Source organism: Maylandia zebra, linkage group LG19, assembly GCF_041146795.1.
Source record: "Maylandia zebra isolate NMK-2024a linkage group LG19, Mzebra_GT3a, whole genome shotgun sequence".
Classification (NCBI taxonomy): domain Eukaryota; kingdom Metazoa; phylum Chordata; class Actinopteri; order Cichliformes; family Cichlidae; genus Maylandia; species Maylandia zebra.
Window position 1 is genome coordinate 28,315,426 of NC_135185.1, and position 18,477 is coordinate 28,333,902.

General features: G+C 45.1%; 2 protein-coding genes across 3 annotated transcripts in view; one reads left to right on the top strand and one right to left on the bottom strand.

The window, feature by feature from the left end:
- The first annotated feature begins 57 nt into the window (after positions 1-57).
- Positions 58-2,940, top strand: trmt5 (tRNA methyltransferase 5). The gene is made up of 5 exons (XM_004540555.5): positions 58-127; positions 252-832; positions 1,074-1,198; positions 1,289-1,931; positions 2,688-2,940. The coding sequence occupies exons 1-5, from the start codon at positions 120-122 to the stop codon at positions 2,747-2,749; spliced, it is 1,419 nt and encodes a 472-aa protein (XP_004540612.2). The 5' UTR covers positions 58-119; the 3' UTR covers positions 2,750-2,940.
- Positions 2,941-2,942: 2 nt separating this feature from the next.
- The window catches only part of mnat1 (MNAT1 component of CDK activating kinase), a 34,365-nt gene continuing 18,830 nt past the window's right edge, over positions 2,943-18,477 (bottom strand). For both annotated transcript variants that reach the window (XM_076877840.1, XM_004540557.2), the window contains 2 exons: positions 15,656-15,777; positions 2,943-3,227 (listed from right to left, as the gene is read on the bottom strand). In XM_076877840.1, coding sequence (XP_076733955.1) covers positions 3,107-3,227; positions 15,656-15,777 — 243 coding nt within the window. In that variant the 3' untranslated portion in view covers positions 2,943-3,106. The remainder of the gene's footprint in view (positions 3,228-15,655; positions 15,778-18,477) is intronic.

Here is an 18,477-nt window from a genome sequence, read left to right on the forward strand (position 1 = left end):
TCTACACGTCAGAAATTACACCGTGCAATCAAAATGCGAGTCGCTGCTCGCTTGACCAATCACCGCTCGACGGTGGTCGACGTCTTATGACGTAGTTCAAGCATGCCTGTGATCGGAGGATGTTGAGGTGAGCTGTCTGGATCTGGTTTATCGTTAGTGGTTAATTGTATACTTTTGTTTTAAGCTTTGTTCTGATAATTTGAATGTTTTTTCTTTTCTGCCTGATTATTACGGCGTTATTATGTTCGTAGGTTTCTCGGCAGGATCTTTGTATCTGCACAAACTCAAAGGAGCCTGAATCCTGCCACTGTGCACCGCTGCTTTTGCTCTGCAGCGTATCCTTGCTTGGCTGTGAAGCCCATAATGGAGCCTAAACTGTACCGACCCCCTCCAGAGGTCCGGGGTATGACCTCTCTGGACAAAGACGCCTTCACACAGACTATTACAGTCCCTGCTCTACGGGTGCCCATTGGGGTCTTAAACAAAGTAGTGAAAAGCCTAAAAAAGTCGAGCATCCAGCGCCCTGGTGTGCCCAGGGTGGTTCAGGACAAAGAGCAGAGTAGTGACTTTCGCTTGGTCCTGTTGGACCCTCGCAGAGTCTCCTCGCCGAGCTCCTTCAGTGAGACTGAAGCTGAGGCTCTGAGGTCGTTCAGTGTCAGTGAGGAGCTCCACTACTATGAGCTGAAGCTGACCTATGACAACCTGAAGAGCGAAGAAGTGCTGGAGGCTGTGCTTCCCCAAGGTCAGGATGTGACCTCTGCGTTCAGTCGGGTGGGCCACATCGCACACATGAACCTGAGGGACCACCAGCTCACATACAAGAACCTCATAGGTGAGAGGCTGCTGCCTGGACAGCGGGAGGTTTTATTACAAACTGAAGTATCTACACGTCTTTCTGCTTATTTATTCACTTTATTTTTTTTAATGTGTCACCCAAACTTACCTGTGTCTTAAAATGTCAAAATGACAAGTACATCTGACTAAATACAGCTAACAGAAACAGTGGATCAGCTGGGATCACCCATCATTTCCAAATTTACAGTAAGGCTTCTTTTCTGTGCCTTCTCTTGCAGGTCAGGTGATCATGGACAAAAATCCTGGTGTCACCTGTGTGGTCAATAAGACGAACATAATCGATTCCACTTACCGCAACTTTAAGATGGAAGTGCTGGCTGGAGAGGAGAACATGGTCGCCAAAGTATGTGTAGTTCCACAGAGCCCTCTGTTTCACACTTGTTATTACATATGTTCAGTGCACAGGCTAATCGCTGTCCCGATCCCGATCCAGGTGAAAGAAAACGGGGTGACGTACGAGTTTGATTTCTCTCGCGTGTACTGGAACCCTCGGCTGAGCACAGAACACCAGCGGGTCGTGCAGCTCGTCAAGCGCGGCGACACTGTGTTTGACATCTTCGCTGGCGTCGGACCCTTCGCCATCCCAGCTGCTCGCTTAGGTGCCAGCATCTTAGCCAACGACCTCAACCCAGAGTCCTACCGATGGCTGCAGCATAACTGCAAACTCAACAAGGTGGAGAGCAAAGTCAGAGCCTTCAATCTGGACGGCAGGGCGTTCATCCGGGGACCTTTAAAGCAGGAGCTGCCTGTACTGATGAGGGGAACATCTGCCATTCATGTGGTGATGAACCTGCCTGCCTTAGCTCTGGACTTCCTGGATGCGTTCAGGGGCCTCCTGCACCACCAGGAGCCTCCTTGTGACGAGAACCTACCTACAGTGCACTGCTACGGCTTCTCCAAAGATGATGACCCTGACACAGATGTGGTGGAGAGAGCTTCCCGCAGCCTCGGATTCCCTCTGAAGAACCGATGCTCTGTGCATTTTGTGCGCAACGTGGCTCCTAACAAAGATATGATGTGTGTAAGGTTCACACTCCCTAAAGATATCCTCTTTGGAAGTGATGCTGAAGAGTCAGGTAAGGAATCACTCCTTCTTATGAGGTCTTTTCCAAAAGAAAAGGCTCAAACATCCCATAAATGTAGGAAGAAGAGGAATTGAAAATAAACAAGAGAAAAGCATGTTTCCTCAGTTTTCTGTCATAACATTTTAAGTTCCCACTTTACTTAGACATTACTTAGCCCATAGTGTGAATTTTGCATGCATGGGGATGATTTCTGTGACCATAATTTAGACACAATTAAAAGTAAAGCATGAATACCTGAACTCTCTGCCCCCCTCTCACGGACAATAACCATATCCAACTTCTTAATAGCAATGAACTGGTCTGCATTGGTGCATCATATCTTTATTCTCTTCCCCCTCCTGCCCCCCCCCCCCCCCCCCCCCCTTTCTTAAATAGATAACTATCATATCTGATATCATATCTCACAGTACAATAATATTGAATGGGTTGCATTGTTGTATTTTGTCATGTTTCTCAGGTCTTTGTCTGAATTTCTACGAACATTATTGCTAAGGATTGTCTTATTGCATTGGAGTCACACTGGGTTAAATATGTACACTTGGGTTTTAAGGGGTATTTATTATTTTCTTCTTTTTTTTGGGTTGTATGGAAGCCCCAAACGCAATTTCATTGTTCTTGACAATGACAATAAATAAATAAATACTAAATACCTGTGTTTGCGCCGTTATATGTGCTGAAATTCCAGAGCTAATTTTCAACGTTGGCACAGAGATGGTTTCCATGATGCTTTTTTCTGTTTGTCTACAGAACAAATTGAAGAGCCAGCCTCAAAGAGACAGAAGTGTGAAGAAACTACAAATGCAACGTAAGGATAAATATCGACTTTGCACAATGAGGACCATGAGGATCAGCGTAGGAGCCGACTTTATTTTTTGCACTTAAATATTGTTTATTTGAAGAAGTCACGGCTCAGCTTTGTGACTAAGTCATTTGCATTTTCTTTTTTTAAATTCTGGCCTGCGTTTAATTTTAAAATAAATCTGCAAAATGATAGACAAAACCTCAGTGTTCATTGCCATTTATTTAAAAAATAAAGTTTGCACAAAATTTAAAAAGTTACATACAACATACATATAAGTCAGAGCACTCCCCACCCACAGCAGCGTAGTGGTAGTAGTGCAATATTTAAGGTCTTTTCAGTCACATTTCTAACTGGAGCAGCTTCTTCAGCCTCTCAGAGGGAACAGCCCGCTGAACGCGTCCTGGATGGCGCGATAACACGCCAAACCTGAGGTGTATCCTCCAGCTGTGTCCTGAGTCACGGCAGCCCGCACGTGATTCAGATACCTGAGAACAAATAGAAAGCTCTGCTGAGTAACGCAGGTTGGATATGTTAGAAATAATCTGCCTGGCCGGCACCCCGAAGGCTGCTTTTAAAGACTCTTCCTGCGAATGTAGCCTGAGTTTAAGTTTATTTTTGAAGGTTTTTTCCCTTCCTTCTCTCTGGTACCCTTTGGCCCTTTGATGAGATCAGCGAAGACGGACGTAGACATACACCGACAGTGGAACACCTTGTGCCTAAAAGTCTCTCCGACATGGCTCTATTAAAGTATTATAGCCGTTTTTATTTTTTCTAAGTGCTTACAGATGTATCCTGCCAAACCTCCTTTGCGGGGATCTTAAGCAAACGCGAACGTCACTGTTTATTTTCACAATTGTGCACGGGCAGAAAAAACAGTCACAGTGATAGCTGCCTCTCTACTTAAGTGCTCCGTCCCTTCCCAGTCGAGTAATTTCTCAAGTGTGTATTGTGCGCTTAAAAAGCGAGCCGTACCGTTTTCTCTTTCGTGTTACTACAAAGCAAAAAAAAGCAAAGGCGGCCAGCGATCCAGACAACACGTAGCCTTGCCCATCAATACTGCCCAAACCTCTCACGCCCCCCCGTCCTGCCATAGTCCTGGCAGAGGCGTCTAAAGCCCTCACACGAGTCTGGCTTTGTGGCCCCTGTTCCTGTGAGCTCGGGAAACTTCAAAGTGAAAAGTGAATCAAGAGCACAGACAGCACTCTGATTTCCATGCTCATTCAGGCTGCTTTACAGAGAAACCTAACACCTGCAGGGAGGCTCAGAGAGACTGACAGAGCCGAGGTGTATGTGAATGAGAGATGGATGAGGGGGGAAAAGGTGTTGGCGATAACACTCGCTGCATAGATCGGATTTTGCTTTCTGTTGTTCCTAAGAACCCAATAAAAACATTGAAAATGAAGGTGAAACATGCTTGGTAGCATGTCTGTGACATTAAAAACACAAACACCTCACAACAGAGTGAAAATAACAAGGAGGACAGCACAAAATGTCAACCAGACGGTGCACACAAAGACCACTAGAGAAACGGCACACAAGTTCAAAACAGGAGGCCCAGTGATTAATAATAACTTCATTAGGCCCAAGCTGCTGTAGCCTGTCCTTCAGAGCACTTGAGGGAGGTCTTCTCATATGGCTTCCTGCATCAGATGAGTGCTATCTATTGATTATATTGTACTGGGCCTTTTTAATGGTGAAAAAAGTGGGCTATTTACAGCCTGGCTAAGTCTGCTCTTCCTGCTAATCTAATCCCCAAGCTACTCATGTGGTCATTCCTTCCAAGAAAGCTGAGAGCTCTGTGTAACTTTATACCTGCCTGCCCCTAAGGAGGGAGAGAGGGAGAGAGCGCAGAAAGAGAACATGAAGGAGAGGGAGGAAGAGTGTAGTTGAGGGGGTTGGGAAGAGGAAGGAGGGGAGGATATGGGGGGAAATCACCTTTGGGTATCATCATCACAAACCCTCTTCTCTTAAACTAACCCTGCCTGCCCTCCGCTCACCCCTAACACCCGAGGTTAGTTCAGTTCTGCTCCATTAACTCGGCGGATAATATCCGCATCTTCCCATAAAGGCTAGATGTAAGTGAAGCTGAAAGATAAACTTCACATGACTGTACTTGACAGGACAGACCAGCAACAGAAGACGTGCAACAACAAGAATGCTTTTTTTTTTTTTTTTTTTAGCCAAACACCAACTTACGAAAAAAAAAAATTACTTGTGAAATAGACGCTTTGCTCCCCTCTGAACACTACTGCTACACTGTGTGCACCAATGCTCCTTCACCCCATCAGCTCCCCCCCCCTCTCTCTCCGAGGACTGGACTGCCTTTTGTTTCGCAGGGCGCTGAAACCCAAGCCGTTTCGGCCGGTAACATCTTTCACTCTCCGGGCCCCACTGGAGCATTAGCTGCAACTCGATATGGGTCTTTTCAAAGCTTCGTATTATTGGGTAAATATGGGTCACTTTGGGCTCGCCCATTATGTCGCTAAGGGGGAGGCGGGAAAGGACGGGTGCAGGTGATGAAGACGACTGAATGACACAGTATGACACAGTGTGAGTGTTAGGACTGCAGTTGTCACAAGGGAATATGTAAAGGGGGGTCGGGTCGAGGTTTGACTCCAAGGAGTGATGTGTGTTATTTTCTCCAACAAAAGTATCATGACTTTAAGTAAACAATACTGTAATATTCCCCATATGGAAAACTCCCTCATATACAAGTCTAAGAGTATAATTTACATAAAAAGGTGGAGCTTTTGCAGATTTCTCACACAGCAAGATTACTTGATTTCTTTTAGCATTCACAAAAGCATAACAGCTGATAAGTGCTTGCATTATTTTTCAACCTCTGACTCTCACCATCTGCTGCTACCCTTTGCTTTAAGAAGCCATGTGCGGTTGGATCAAAACAGTTCCGAGTTAACAGTGCTTTTTTTCCACTTGGGTCTGGAGCTCTGAATACCTGGGCAATGTCTCCTGCTAATGCTAATAACCATCAGAGGCTTTCCTGACGGGACCCCGAAAAAGTATTCTCCACTCCTGCTGCCTGGAAAACACTGCAGAGCCCCATCTCTAATTCAAAGTGAAAAGATAAGTGGTGAAATGTTCCGGCGGGTTTCCGCGCGATTTCCAGCTGAGAATGTGTGGCTCCTCTTTGCGTTTGGATCAGGGACGCCGCTCCCGAGCGAAGGGTGTTGGGGTTCTTCAGGGAAATGGCTGCGAAGCTGGGACCCTGAAGGGGAAAAACTACAGATACTACAAGGAGGTGCAGGCTGCGCTGGGCCTTTTGTCTAGACTCCATGTGTTGGCTAGAATTAGATTAAGAGGAGATGTGTGGAAGCCTGAGCTTGATGGAAAAGAAAAGAGGCCTGCAATGCCACAGTGACTATTTTGCCAAGCAGACACTTAATCAACATACAAACCACAAGGCGGACATGACAGAAGAGCAATCTGAATCAGCCTTAAACAAAGCTCAGTGCAGACCACTCTGTGTGGTTTGGCTGCTTTCATACATTCTTGTTTACCATGCGGCAAGTTTAAGGAGCGAAACAGGCTCCTACATACATGAAATTCTCAAGTCTTGACTTCTTCCTACACTACTGACCTGAGAGCAGAGCTCAGACTGACACCTGTCTGATTTTACAGACCTATCGCTGATCCGGGGTCACCACTTGTTTTTACAGCACCAAAGATCAGACGCTTTCTGGATTTAGCCTGTCGTCAACGTGAATCACGGCCCAAACAGGGTACAATGACTTTCAGGCTGCCCGGGAGATAAACTCTGTATTCAGCTGAACCGACACTGGAAGGGGGGGAAAAAGAAATAACATCTACAGATAAATCAATAAACTCTACCCTGTCTTGCTCCAAGGACTGGAGCCTCATTAGCTATGTTTCTTAAAGAGATGGAGCTTAAACTTTGTGTGTTGAATACACAAAGAGGGCAGCGGACAGGCTACTGCGTACTTCTAAAAGACAAGTCATGAGTCTGCAGGGCGACGGTGTGAATGTCCGGAAGTCTTCCTTTAGCGCTTTGCTCCGGCAGCAGCAGTTGAGGATTCCTGGCCTGGGAATGATGGGAGTTTGGGGGGGGGGGGGGGGGGGGGGGGGGGTGTTGTACAGAACCACACACCTGCCAGATGATTTGTCATTATAGAGGGGTCAGCACTCAGCTGTCACCCCCTAATCACCCATCCAACCCCTCGAGTCACCACCCCCCCACCTCCACCTTCACCCACTAAACTCCACTCTCCAGTCCTCCCAAAACACCCCCTGCATTCCTCAGGCAGCTCCGGTTTCACTCACAGCACTGCTGCTCAATCTGCCCCTCCTTCCCTACACTCTGCCCTGAGAGAAAATGTACGCCTGTGAGAGACACACAGCACACTGAGCGCATTGTGTGGATGTGCGATGCGTGCTCATGCCCCCCGTGTACGCGTCTACGTGATTCACATGTGCTTGAATACATGTTTATCCAACGGCAGAGCTGTTTGTATCGATACCGAAAGCGAACCGTTGGAGCCGAGTTTTTAAACCAGAGGAGAATGTGTGAATTGGTCCAGGCTGTGGTCTACGAAACAAAACCCCCGCAGACAAGCCAAACACAGAGAACTCTCACAGGTATACTATATCTGTCAACAGCAGTCTTTCATCACTGTGGGTCATAGGTCACACTCTTTTCCATTGAATGCAGCTTCCTCTGGGACATGCAAGTGTGTGTGAGTGAGATCCTCGGCCATTATTCTATCCACCGTCTACCAGATTATCTCAAGTTGTGCTCCGTGAGTGTGTCTGAGGGGGGCTCAGTGCGGTTACGTCATATCCTCAGACGCATACAAACCTCTTATCCATTATCATGCGTCTTATCATCACCACTGATAGTCTCTGCATCCCACAAGAGAGGAGGAGAGGGAGGAGAGTATTGCTAACACTTACCTTCTTAAGGAGAGACCATGTTTAGAGTGTTAACAGAAGCTTTGGGTGACACTTGACATTAACGCTTATAGAAATACATTCTCGTGTGGAGTGACTGACAGCCTGTCCTCGAGAAGGCAGCTTGTTGCTATCAGTGATAATTAAGAGGTGCGCTTGTTTTCATTATGAAGGGCAGCATTGCTGAGGTGGCCACCATAAAAGCAGATAGTGCAACTTCTGCCCAAATTCAGCCACACTTCCTGGACTAAGCCATCACCTGTCACTACTCATCTTGAGCTCTTAGATCTTGGCCCTGCACCTCCTATATCCAACCTGATGGGGGCAATAGAGGCTGGCTGACTGGCTAGGCCGCCACCTTCACAATTAATTGCAGCAGCCTTGAGAAGTGTATAAGCATCACACACACACACACACACACACACCATCTTTCTTTTGTCTCCCGAGCTGCCACTTGATAACTTTGCCCCCTGGAAAGCTTAAAAGAAGAAAGAGGGAGAGGGGAGGATAATGACATGACATCAGTGTCATCGTTAACCAAATGGGGCTGTACACAATGGAAGCACATATGCTGACCAGTGAATGGCTGCTAGCACAAGACACACCCATACACAGAGCAAAAGGAGCCTTGACAGTTGGATGTAACATTCAGTGGATAGATCACTGATACACAGAGGAAGAAAAGCCTTTTCCCATGGGGGGTGCGGTCTCGTATGCAGTTATCAGTTACAAAAGACCCCGAGGCACTGGTAAAAAGGCAAAGAGGATTTCAATTAGGAAGAAAAACAAGAAAATAATAAAGAGGGAGAGACAGAAGGAAAAAAAGGAAAAGGAAAGGTACCACAGGAGGAGGGTTTAATTCATACGTCACAGTGGAGAAGTACCTCCTCCCCTGAGGTGTGTGTGGCAAGTCCCCACAGCTAAGCCCCACATGACAGGAGTTTGTTTTGTTTCTCCAGCTCTTAAGAGGGAAAAATGAGCCAGTTAATCCCCCTGTACATTACTGGACCCTTTGCCCCAGGGATGAAGAGCAGAGGAGAGGCGCAGAATTCCAGTCAGTCTGTGTGTATGCATAGTTATGAGCCCCATCAGACTCAAAATCAAAGCGTGCAACTCTAGACAGTGCATGGATGCAAACCACTACAGAGATCAGTGTGTTAAAATAGGCAGGAGACATCACCTCACCCTCCACTGGGTGTTGACCCTGCAGCCGCTAGGCTGTGATACAAATAAATCTGAAAGCAAGAGAGGCTGTTATCCTTGGAGTTCCCCGTTTGTTGTTGTCTCCTTTGCTGGCAGCGAGTAGCCTGACTGGGCCTGGCCTGGCTTGATCTCACAAGGAGACTGCTGGTCTGCCTCCAGAGGGGAAACAATAACACTAAAAGCAGGCCTCTTTCGAATGACCAGAATACACACTAGACAAACGGACCTCCCCCTTCGGTCGTTCTGTTACGCTCCCTCCGTTTCCGCCTGCTCTTTGGGTCAGAAATGACTCACCCGCAACTAAAAAGCTTCTAGTCAACTACAGTGCATGCTTATTTTGCCTCATACTTCAAGAGAAAATCAATATTTGCACAGATCTATGGGAGGGAAAACAATAGTGATGTGGCCTCCTCCAGCTCTGTCTGTTAATGGTCTGTTTACTGAGGCAGACAGGATAATGGTCTGGGTGTTGGCTGGTGGTGAATCAGACGGTGGCCACACTCCACTCAGTTTCTGATATAGTTAGTAACAAGAAGTGTACGCATCTGTGTGTGCAAGGAACTTGGACCCTAAGTAAGGTGGTGGATATGTGCTCTAAATAAAGATGGGGCATTCTGTTGACACAGACAGGTTTGCAAGTCAAATAGCTGGCCTCAGGCTCCCACACTTTTATACTCTCTTTTGGTTATGCAAATTTTAAATCTGTGTCTCATGGCTGCAGTCAAGCTATCAGATCTAAGCTGTAGAAACACTTGAACGGTCGTTGAAGCACTTCATTGAACTATATCGTTACTAGCAATGCTGGATCTAGTAACAAGACAATGGCACGTGCATTGACTGTGTCGTATAGGAGATCTCTGGGAAACCAGGTCCACCTTTATGTTATGGTGACAACTCCAAGGTATTTGAGAAACAGTCCCACTGTTATGCAAGAGCAAAATAAACCGTTTCCCATAAACGGTATTGTTTGGCAGCGTCAGAGAATATTGTAATTGGCGCAGTGAGAGCAAAATATGGGCCTTGAGACATTATCTAATAGTAGTAAAAGTAGATCAAAGCCCACTGCTCTCAAAAGAGTTCATCTGAGGTCACACTCACTGGTGCCTCACTCTCCGGCTCATAACTTAAAGCATCAAAGCTGTGTTTGTGTGGGAGAGAGTGTGAGGGTCTATGACTATTTGTGGCCCAGCATACGAGAGTCTCTCCAAGGTGCCATCATTCTCCTCCTGTCAGTCTCAGCACCCTGACATCCTGGTGCTGCACCTCAGTCCCCCACGGTCAGTGACCTCTGACCCCACCCCCTGGCCCTTCCTGACCCATCAGATGGATATATGCCTTGCAGGGCTCAGAGAATCTGGGTTACATGGTAAAGCTATTCATGGCTGTTTCTACAGATTCCTCTGGAGCGCCTCGCCTCTGCATATTGAGAGAAAAAGAAAAATATCATGGCTGACTTGCACTTTCATCGCAGAGTGAGAAAGGAAAGCAGGGAAAGGAAAAGAATGATTTGTATGCAATGTAAACCTCATATTCTCTAATTTAGCGATGGCAGAAATGGATTCAAAAGCACTCAATGGACCATGTTTAGTGGTCCCTGCTAACTTCCAGAGCCAAATCCAGGGTCACTGCTTGTGCTCTTGGCCAGTGAGGCCAGAGCTGGAAAGATTGAGAGTTCAGACCTGGAGTCAGGCCAACCAAGCAGGGAGAGGCTAGAGAAGCTGGCTGCCGGTAACTGAGAGCTGTGATGGCACCATTGACTATCCTGGATATCTCACTCCCACCGAAGCACTTAACATGCAGTATAAGTCAACACACAAACAAACAAACAGATGCACACACTATTCAAATAAACACGCAGACGCCAAGGGATGGGTGGAAAGCTAAAGAACACAGGCAGAAGGAGAGCATCACTCAGAGAGCCATTAACCCCTGGCTTCCAACCAGAACAGTGAGCAGGCATCCTTTAAGTACATGTTAAACATAGCTAGTCTCTGTGTGTGTGCACAAGTGATTTATGTATTACTGCTCTGTGTCCAAGTGTATCTATGCAGTTACAAGAAAAGGCTCATGAACCCTGTGTAATTACCAGGATTTCTGCATTGATTACTCATAAAATGTGATCTGAGCTTCAGCTAAGAGACAGTTATGTACAAACACATTCTCAGCAAACAGCTATACTATTCATTTCTTTATTCAAACGAGGAGTAATAATTCACAGTCCCGGCTAGACACTTTAAAACCCGCCAAAAATCTATGTTCACTGTGTTTTTATTTAACCCCCCCCCCAAAAAACTGCAAGTTTTTGTTTTGTTTGGGTTTTTTTTTTTAGAGCAGCACAGACCACCCAGATACTCCACAGTACTCATGGGACAATGTACTGGTGTGACAAACATTAATCTGCTTTGAAAAAATAAAAATGCACCAAACTATTTCCGCACGTTGGAAGGAGCATCGAGTTTTATCTCTTTGTTACCTTGGAGTCTAAACCTTTTGCAATCACTGAGGGAAAAATGAATTCAAAACTGAATCACAAAAGTTTTAGAGGAGAACGTCAGGGCAGCAGCCAGGTTGGTAAACGCAACACGACAACGATGAACCAAAGCACACAAGCCAAGAAAAAAGAAAACGTGGTTAAACCTGAAGGGGGGGGTGGTCTGAGGAAGAATTCCTAGAAATGTTGATGAACTGAAACAGTTTTAGAGGGAGGAACGGTGCAAAATACGCTTGTGCTACAGGAAATTCCTGACAGAGGCTCCTAAGTGAGGTGTTACATGCTATTATGTTCAAAAGGTTTACTTACTTTTTATAACCCACACACTAAGTGATTACTTAATGTTTTCAGTAAACATATGAAAAGTATAACTCAAGTGTGACTTACAAGCTACTATTATCCATACATTCATATAGCGCTTTTTAAAATGGACTTTTAAGCAATTTATCTGCCAGAGTCAATTTAGAATCATGCGTGCCTGATGGATACTTTAGAAGTATTAATAGATCACATATAAAGTCTGATTAGTCAACAAGCATAAGATTTGGATGAACTAGTGCAGGACTGTATTATCTACAGTGGCTAGCACAACAGTGACCCTGTAAAAGCTGGGGTACATCTAGTGTGTGTAGTGAATACTGCTCATGTATCATGGCTCTCTCTGTGTTACTGAAGCGGTCATGCATATTAACTTCAAAGTGTCTAAATGACAAAATGCTTGGGGAAGCCACCAAAGCTACGTATCGCATGTCTGAAAAAGGCTTTGAGTGTTATTAGTTTAATCAAATTGTCTGTAATTGTGACTTTGGTGGGGATCGGGATACATTTTATTAGCTGCTAATTTAGAAATCCTGGCAATTTCAAAAGAGGCTCGAACTTCTTCCTGCAACTGTATGTCCATGAGAACATTGATCTACTTCAAACTTGAGTGTTCAGGAGACAAAACTGACTGATTGTCTTCGTTAATGAATGAAGGTCACAGCAAACTACCTAAGCCTATTTAACCCTTCAGACAGAGTGGTCCTTGGACTGCTTCCTTGTGCAGAGAAGTGCATCCCCAGGAGAGGAGCGCTAGACTAAACACTCCATCCATTCAGCTGCTCCCCTTCTCCCCACCAACAAGAGACGGACGCCTGACAAGCACTCTCAGAGAAAAACCTCACTTTTTCCACCAATTATAGAAAGCAATGCGGAGTGGGGGAGGAGGCAAAACTTCAAAATATTATACACACTGGCATTTGGCGGAGCGCATTGAGCAACCTCTGTCAGAGAAAGATGGGCTAATTTCAGGGCACCCTGTGCCAACACAAACAACTGTTCTGGATTGCTTTCATTGTCAGCACTTGAGGTTTGAGTCACATTTTTTCAGCGCTCCGCAGCCAATTTCTCTTTCCCCTATTTTTCCCCCCATATGATTTGTCCTTGTCCAAGATCCCAGTCAGTCTTTCATCGCCTGCACAGTCAGCGCTTAAAAAGTATTCTGGTAGAGAACAAACTCAGATCCAGATGCTCATCTACATATGCAAAACAAAAATATAATATTTTTTATTTTGGAACCCCCAGCATTTGCCTCCAAGAGCTCATGCATAAAAACTTATTGTAAGTGTAATGTAAACGTGTCTTTGAGGTGCTGTGTATTGTGATGTATCCATTTGTTTGAAGGTTATGGCTGTCAGCTGGCGGCAGGAGTTTAACAGCTACTACTCGAGTCCCACAGTGCTGTGTGCTGGGATTCATATCGCAGCCATGTCAATGTAAACATCATATGTTACTGTTTGTGTCTCCAAAGCGGTATTTACTTTTACTTTGATTTTGTTTATTAAAGGCTTTTACTGTTCAACATAAAAGCAAGGAGCCATGGCAGGACATTTGGAGTACAGGCTGTAGCGTTACATTCACAGTCTACTCATAACTCTGACAGCTCACGCAAAGCTCAGGGTATGTGCCAGTCAAAGAGATGGGCAGCTCTATGCTGCCATTATAGAAAACCTCACACAGTGGGGGTCACATCCTCCGTGGCAAATCAAACACACCTATGCACGTCAGGACAGGAGCGTTTGTAGAGCGCGATATGTATATGTGAGCGGAGAGGGTAGATGCTGAGGTGGAAGCTGAATGGGCACTTTTGGAGGCCCCTGAACATGCATCCTATAACCAGGCAGCTGTCTTTAATATAAGAGTCCACTTCAACTCATATTTATTCAGGTACAGCTGACAGAGAAGGAGACACGGTGAAAGAGGTGTGGCTTTTCTTTTTCCTGGCAGGCGTGCTGCGCTCCTGCGGTTTTTTTGGGGGGCAAAGGGACAAGACGAAAAAGACAGACACTCAGAAGGGGGGTGGGGGGTATGTGGTGCAGAAGAAAAGAGCAAGTTGACATAAAAAAGGCATGGCTCCACTCAGTCCTGTGTTGACTGGACATCCTGTGCAAAAGACGAGCCCTGGAGGCCCCGGGGCCACCAGGGAGGGGTGTGTGTGTGTATGAGCTCGATCCTCCAGTTTTACTTGATGGCTGTGTCCAAGACAAATTACCAGTGGAGCTGCTGTCACAGTGAGCCTTGACCAAGACAAACAGCCGTGTTTTAAAATAAGTACCTGCCCCCTTCACAGGCCCTTCTACCTCATCCACACTCAGGCACATCCACATCTCGTCACACATTAAAGCAAATTCCCTTCACAGGTCATAGGACTGGAGCTGTAGTCCGACGCTCTACACAGGGGACTCACTTTCCACTCTCTCAACGCTGTCTGCATTCTCTCTCTTGTGCACGCACACTTGTGAATATTTACCACATCGCAAGAGTTCCACTGTGGCCAAAAGGCCGGGACTCCAATAACAAAAGGTGAGTGTGTGTGACATAAAGCCTACAGCACATTTACGGGGCACCCTGTGGGCGTGTGTGTATACAGGCTTGATCGTCTATGTACATCGCAAAATCTCCAACTTAGCTGAATCACAAACTGCCAGCAGCGCAGAAATGTCAGCACTATTCCCTTCTTTTACTTAACAGCACATTGCATCTTGGGAGTTGTGGTTTGTCTGTAGGGGGCTGTCTGTGTCGCTGCCTGCAGCCTGCACCAAAGGGACTTGTGTTCTTCACTGAACTGAACAGAGCCTCATTTATCTCTGTGGCAGAGTCCTTCCTCTCCAGCATCGGTCCTCCTGGACCCCTGAACTGCTGACACTAGGGGAGGTGGGGCTGCTTTTCCTCCTTCCACTGAGCTCCAGCATGCAGCAAAAATTGTGAGATGTGTTTCATCTGCATATTGATTAGCCTGGCCAAAAGAAGTAGAACCTCAGCACTTCACTGAATACATAATGTAAACAAGCAGCAGTTATTCAGCTTAAACTCTCCTGAAACGTTTCACCTTCAGCTTGTGCTTTTCCAGGTGATTGTGCAACAAAAGTCAATGGCAACTTTTTCCTGAACAAAAAAGGAACAATAAAACTAGAAATCCTTTATCCTAAACACGCTGACATTATACTTTAATATGCACGTCTCAGCCAAATTAAAGTTACTGCTAGAGTGAAGCACTGAGCTTGCCCCTGAAATTAAAAAGCTATAACCCCACTTTGCTTCTATCACCCAATAAACACAGGCCGCCCTCAACGTGTGGGCAGGCTATAGTGCCAGCCAGTTGCAGTGCAGACGGCTGGGCGCTGGGTTGGCTGATAGATAGCTTACATTCGGTGAGGAGTGGACCAATGGCGTCGTGGATTGATTGGCCCAAAGGGGCCGTCGGGGGAAAGCACTTCCTGTGTGTTAATGGACGCTCCTGCAGATGCACTGTGGCGGCTTGTGGCAGGGTGATGGCTGTTATTCCCTTTCCCTCCTCCCTTCCCCACCCTCACTTTGCTTTCACTCTCCCAGTTAATCAGAAGAGAGTCAAGATTTTCCAAGCAGACCTCTCATCTGGCAGCTACTCGCTACACCTACAACAAAACCTTTTCAAACATAATAATTTAAATGAATTGCAAATACTTTTTCCTTCCCAAGATTTCCTGTAATTTCCTGTAACTGACATGGAACTATAAATTGATGGGATCATTCCTGAAAACATTTTTAATTCATTACTTCTATTTTAGAAACAATAATCCAGCAGTATTCTGTGTATAAACTGGTAATAAAGTCATCTTGTATATTTGAACAATTTTGACTATGACATAACTTTATCTTTATTCATACCATACGGCCATATTGCTTAATGCTTTCCAGGAAATTTCTCAAGAACTTAAAGAAAATCCACATTTTCAGAGTTCTTGAGACTAAATGAGACTGAGTAAATAACTGTACCCGAGTCTGCCCAGCTGCTCCAGTTCAGGCACCGGGGGTCCATAGGTTTCAACTTGGAGGGGTCTGTAGTGGTAAAGAACATCCTCTATCTTGGTAACAGGCTGGAGAGACACCGTCTGTCGCTGAAAGAAAAACACAAAAGAGGCACGTCATTCAAGACGGGAAATAATCGTCATTGTCTCGGCGCATCGTGCAACCCTGGAAACTTTATGGCTATGGCGCAAACACACAAAAATTGTTTGGAATACGGTTAAAGTCAATCAGTCCGCAGCATTAGCACCCACTGGTTCTTGACAGACTGGTTTGGAAATAGAAGTTCTGTCTGACAACATTTTCACTTTCCCCCGGCAACGGCGGTTTGGAGGAGAAACTGAGGCAGGACAGTGACTGAACATGTTTTTAGCAGTCAAATAGTTTTGGAAACTGAACAGGACACACATTAAAAAAAAAAAAAAAAAAAAAAAAAAAAGGGATGAGAACATCGTTCAGGAAAATTGTGGTCGGCCGAAATGCAATTCCTGATAACAAAGCAAGTGTACTTTGGTTCAAAAATGGCTATTGGCTTGCTCCATAAAACCACCAAAGAGAAATCGGCTGATAATGTATAAATGTAGTGTGGAGGAAATGCTTTGTTTGTGGGTTGAGTTGTGATTATTTTAGCGTGGTTTCACCTAAAACTATGTCCGTCAAAGCTGCCTCCGACTGAAATATGTTCAAATTACAAACGCTTGTAAATCTTATAAAAGTTGTTTAATTTTTTTTTTTTAATCCAATCAATAATTACTCTGAGCTGAAATTTCAGTCAGACTATTCCAGTTCCTAATGCTCTTGACCGTGCAGATCGAGTAAGAAATACGAGACTTCTTCAGGATACTGCAGCATTGTTCGATTTGGGGCTCTGCCATCAAAGGGGAATTTCCACACAGCATCCGACCGCTATGTTTTCTCCAGCATTAAAGTAATGAGACTCATAAGACAAGCCTGATTCATGAAACAAACCTGGAATTAAAAAGGATGATGTTTAAACAAACATGAACTATTTTAGAGTGCAGCGAAGGACCTCAGAGACAAAGGACAGATAAAAAGATAAGAGAGAAAGCCAAGAAGAAGAAAAAAAAAGTAGTGGGGGGAGTATAAACAACAGAACACAGAGGGGAGTCGATGAAAACCAAACTAAACGAGTAACATGTGCCCTGCGGCCTCACACTGCCTGCCTTCACACATGCTTTGACCCATATGAGCGCAGACACGGGGGAAATAGAGCAACCAAAACCTGAGCTGGAAGTTACAAAAGCACCAAAGACATGAGATGACAACACATGCAGAGTTTCCTTCCAGGTCCCAATAAAGGTGCTTTCATATGTGCACTTTTCCCCCCATTAATCTGACAGCATCTGAACTGGTCCGCTTCATGTCTGAATGACAAACCTATCAGATTCAACAGTGCAAGTCTGAACTGCATGCAGTCACATTAACAGACAGGCATGCACAAGATTATGTCTTTTAGCTTAAGAAAGACGCAACCAAAAGAATTTGAGAATCTGTACATGCTTTTGGAGATGCAGCAGCCTCAACGCAACTTTTACACAGAAATTCTGAATAAAGAGGTTTTTGATATTTCCCCACCTCATCATCTTGGCACAGATAAACAGGATGTTGTCGCGCGCCTAAATGCTGAAAACGGACAACTCAGAGCAGCGCAGAACGATAAATGCAACCCTACTGAAAGATGTTCACCAAAAAGAAAAGTAGGAGAGATAAGTAACAACAGTTATTGAAATACAGAAAGACAGCAGATGAGTACAACATTGCATGAGAGCATTAAAATAAACTTCAGCTTTATTTATCTATTTTTCAAGATTCAAGAAGTTTGTCGTTTTGCATATTATTATTATACTTCTTCTTTTCATTATTATCATCATCATAATCATTATCACTATTATTATGCTATATCTCATCAGCATCATGTTTTCTAGGACAAAAATACTTGGCCACATTCACATTACACCTAAAGGATTTGCTCGGCCATGAAGCTCACACTCCAGTTTCTGTGCTGATGTTAATGGCAGAGGAGGTTTAAGCTCTGCATATACAGTGGGGCAAAAAAGTATTTAGTCAGCCACCGATTGTGCAAGTTCCCCCACTTAAAATGATGACAGAGGTCAGTAATTTGCACCAGAGGTACACTTCAACTGTGAGAGACAGAATGTGAAAAAAAAAATCCATGAATCCACATGGTAGGATTTGTAAAGAATTTATTCGTAAATCAGGGTGGAAAATAAGTATTTGGTCAATAACAAAAATACAACTCAATACTTTGTAACATAACCTTTGTTGGCAATAACAGAGGTCAAACGTTTACTATAGGTCTTTACCAGGTTTGCACACACAGTAGCTGGTATTTTGGCCCATTCCTCCATGCAGATCTTCTCGAGAGCAGTGATGTTTTGGGGCTGTCGCCGAGCAACACGGACTTTCAACTCCCGCCACAGATTTTCTATGGGGTTGAGGTCTGGAGACTGGCTAGGCCACTCCAGGACTTTCAAATGCTTCTTACGGAGCCACTCCTTTGTTGCCCGGGCGGTGTGTTTTGGATCATTGTCATGTTGGAAGACCCAGCCTCGTTTCATCTTCAAAGTTCTCACTGATGGAAGGAGGTTTTGGCTCAAAATCTCACGATACATGGCCCCATTCATTCTGTCCTTAACACGGATCAGTCGTCCTGTCCCCTTGGCAGAAAAACAGCCCCATAGCATGATGTTTCCACCCCCATGCTTCACAGTAGGTATGGTGTTCTTGGGATGCAACTCAGTATTCTTCTT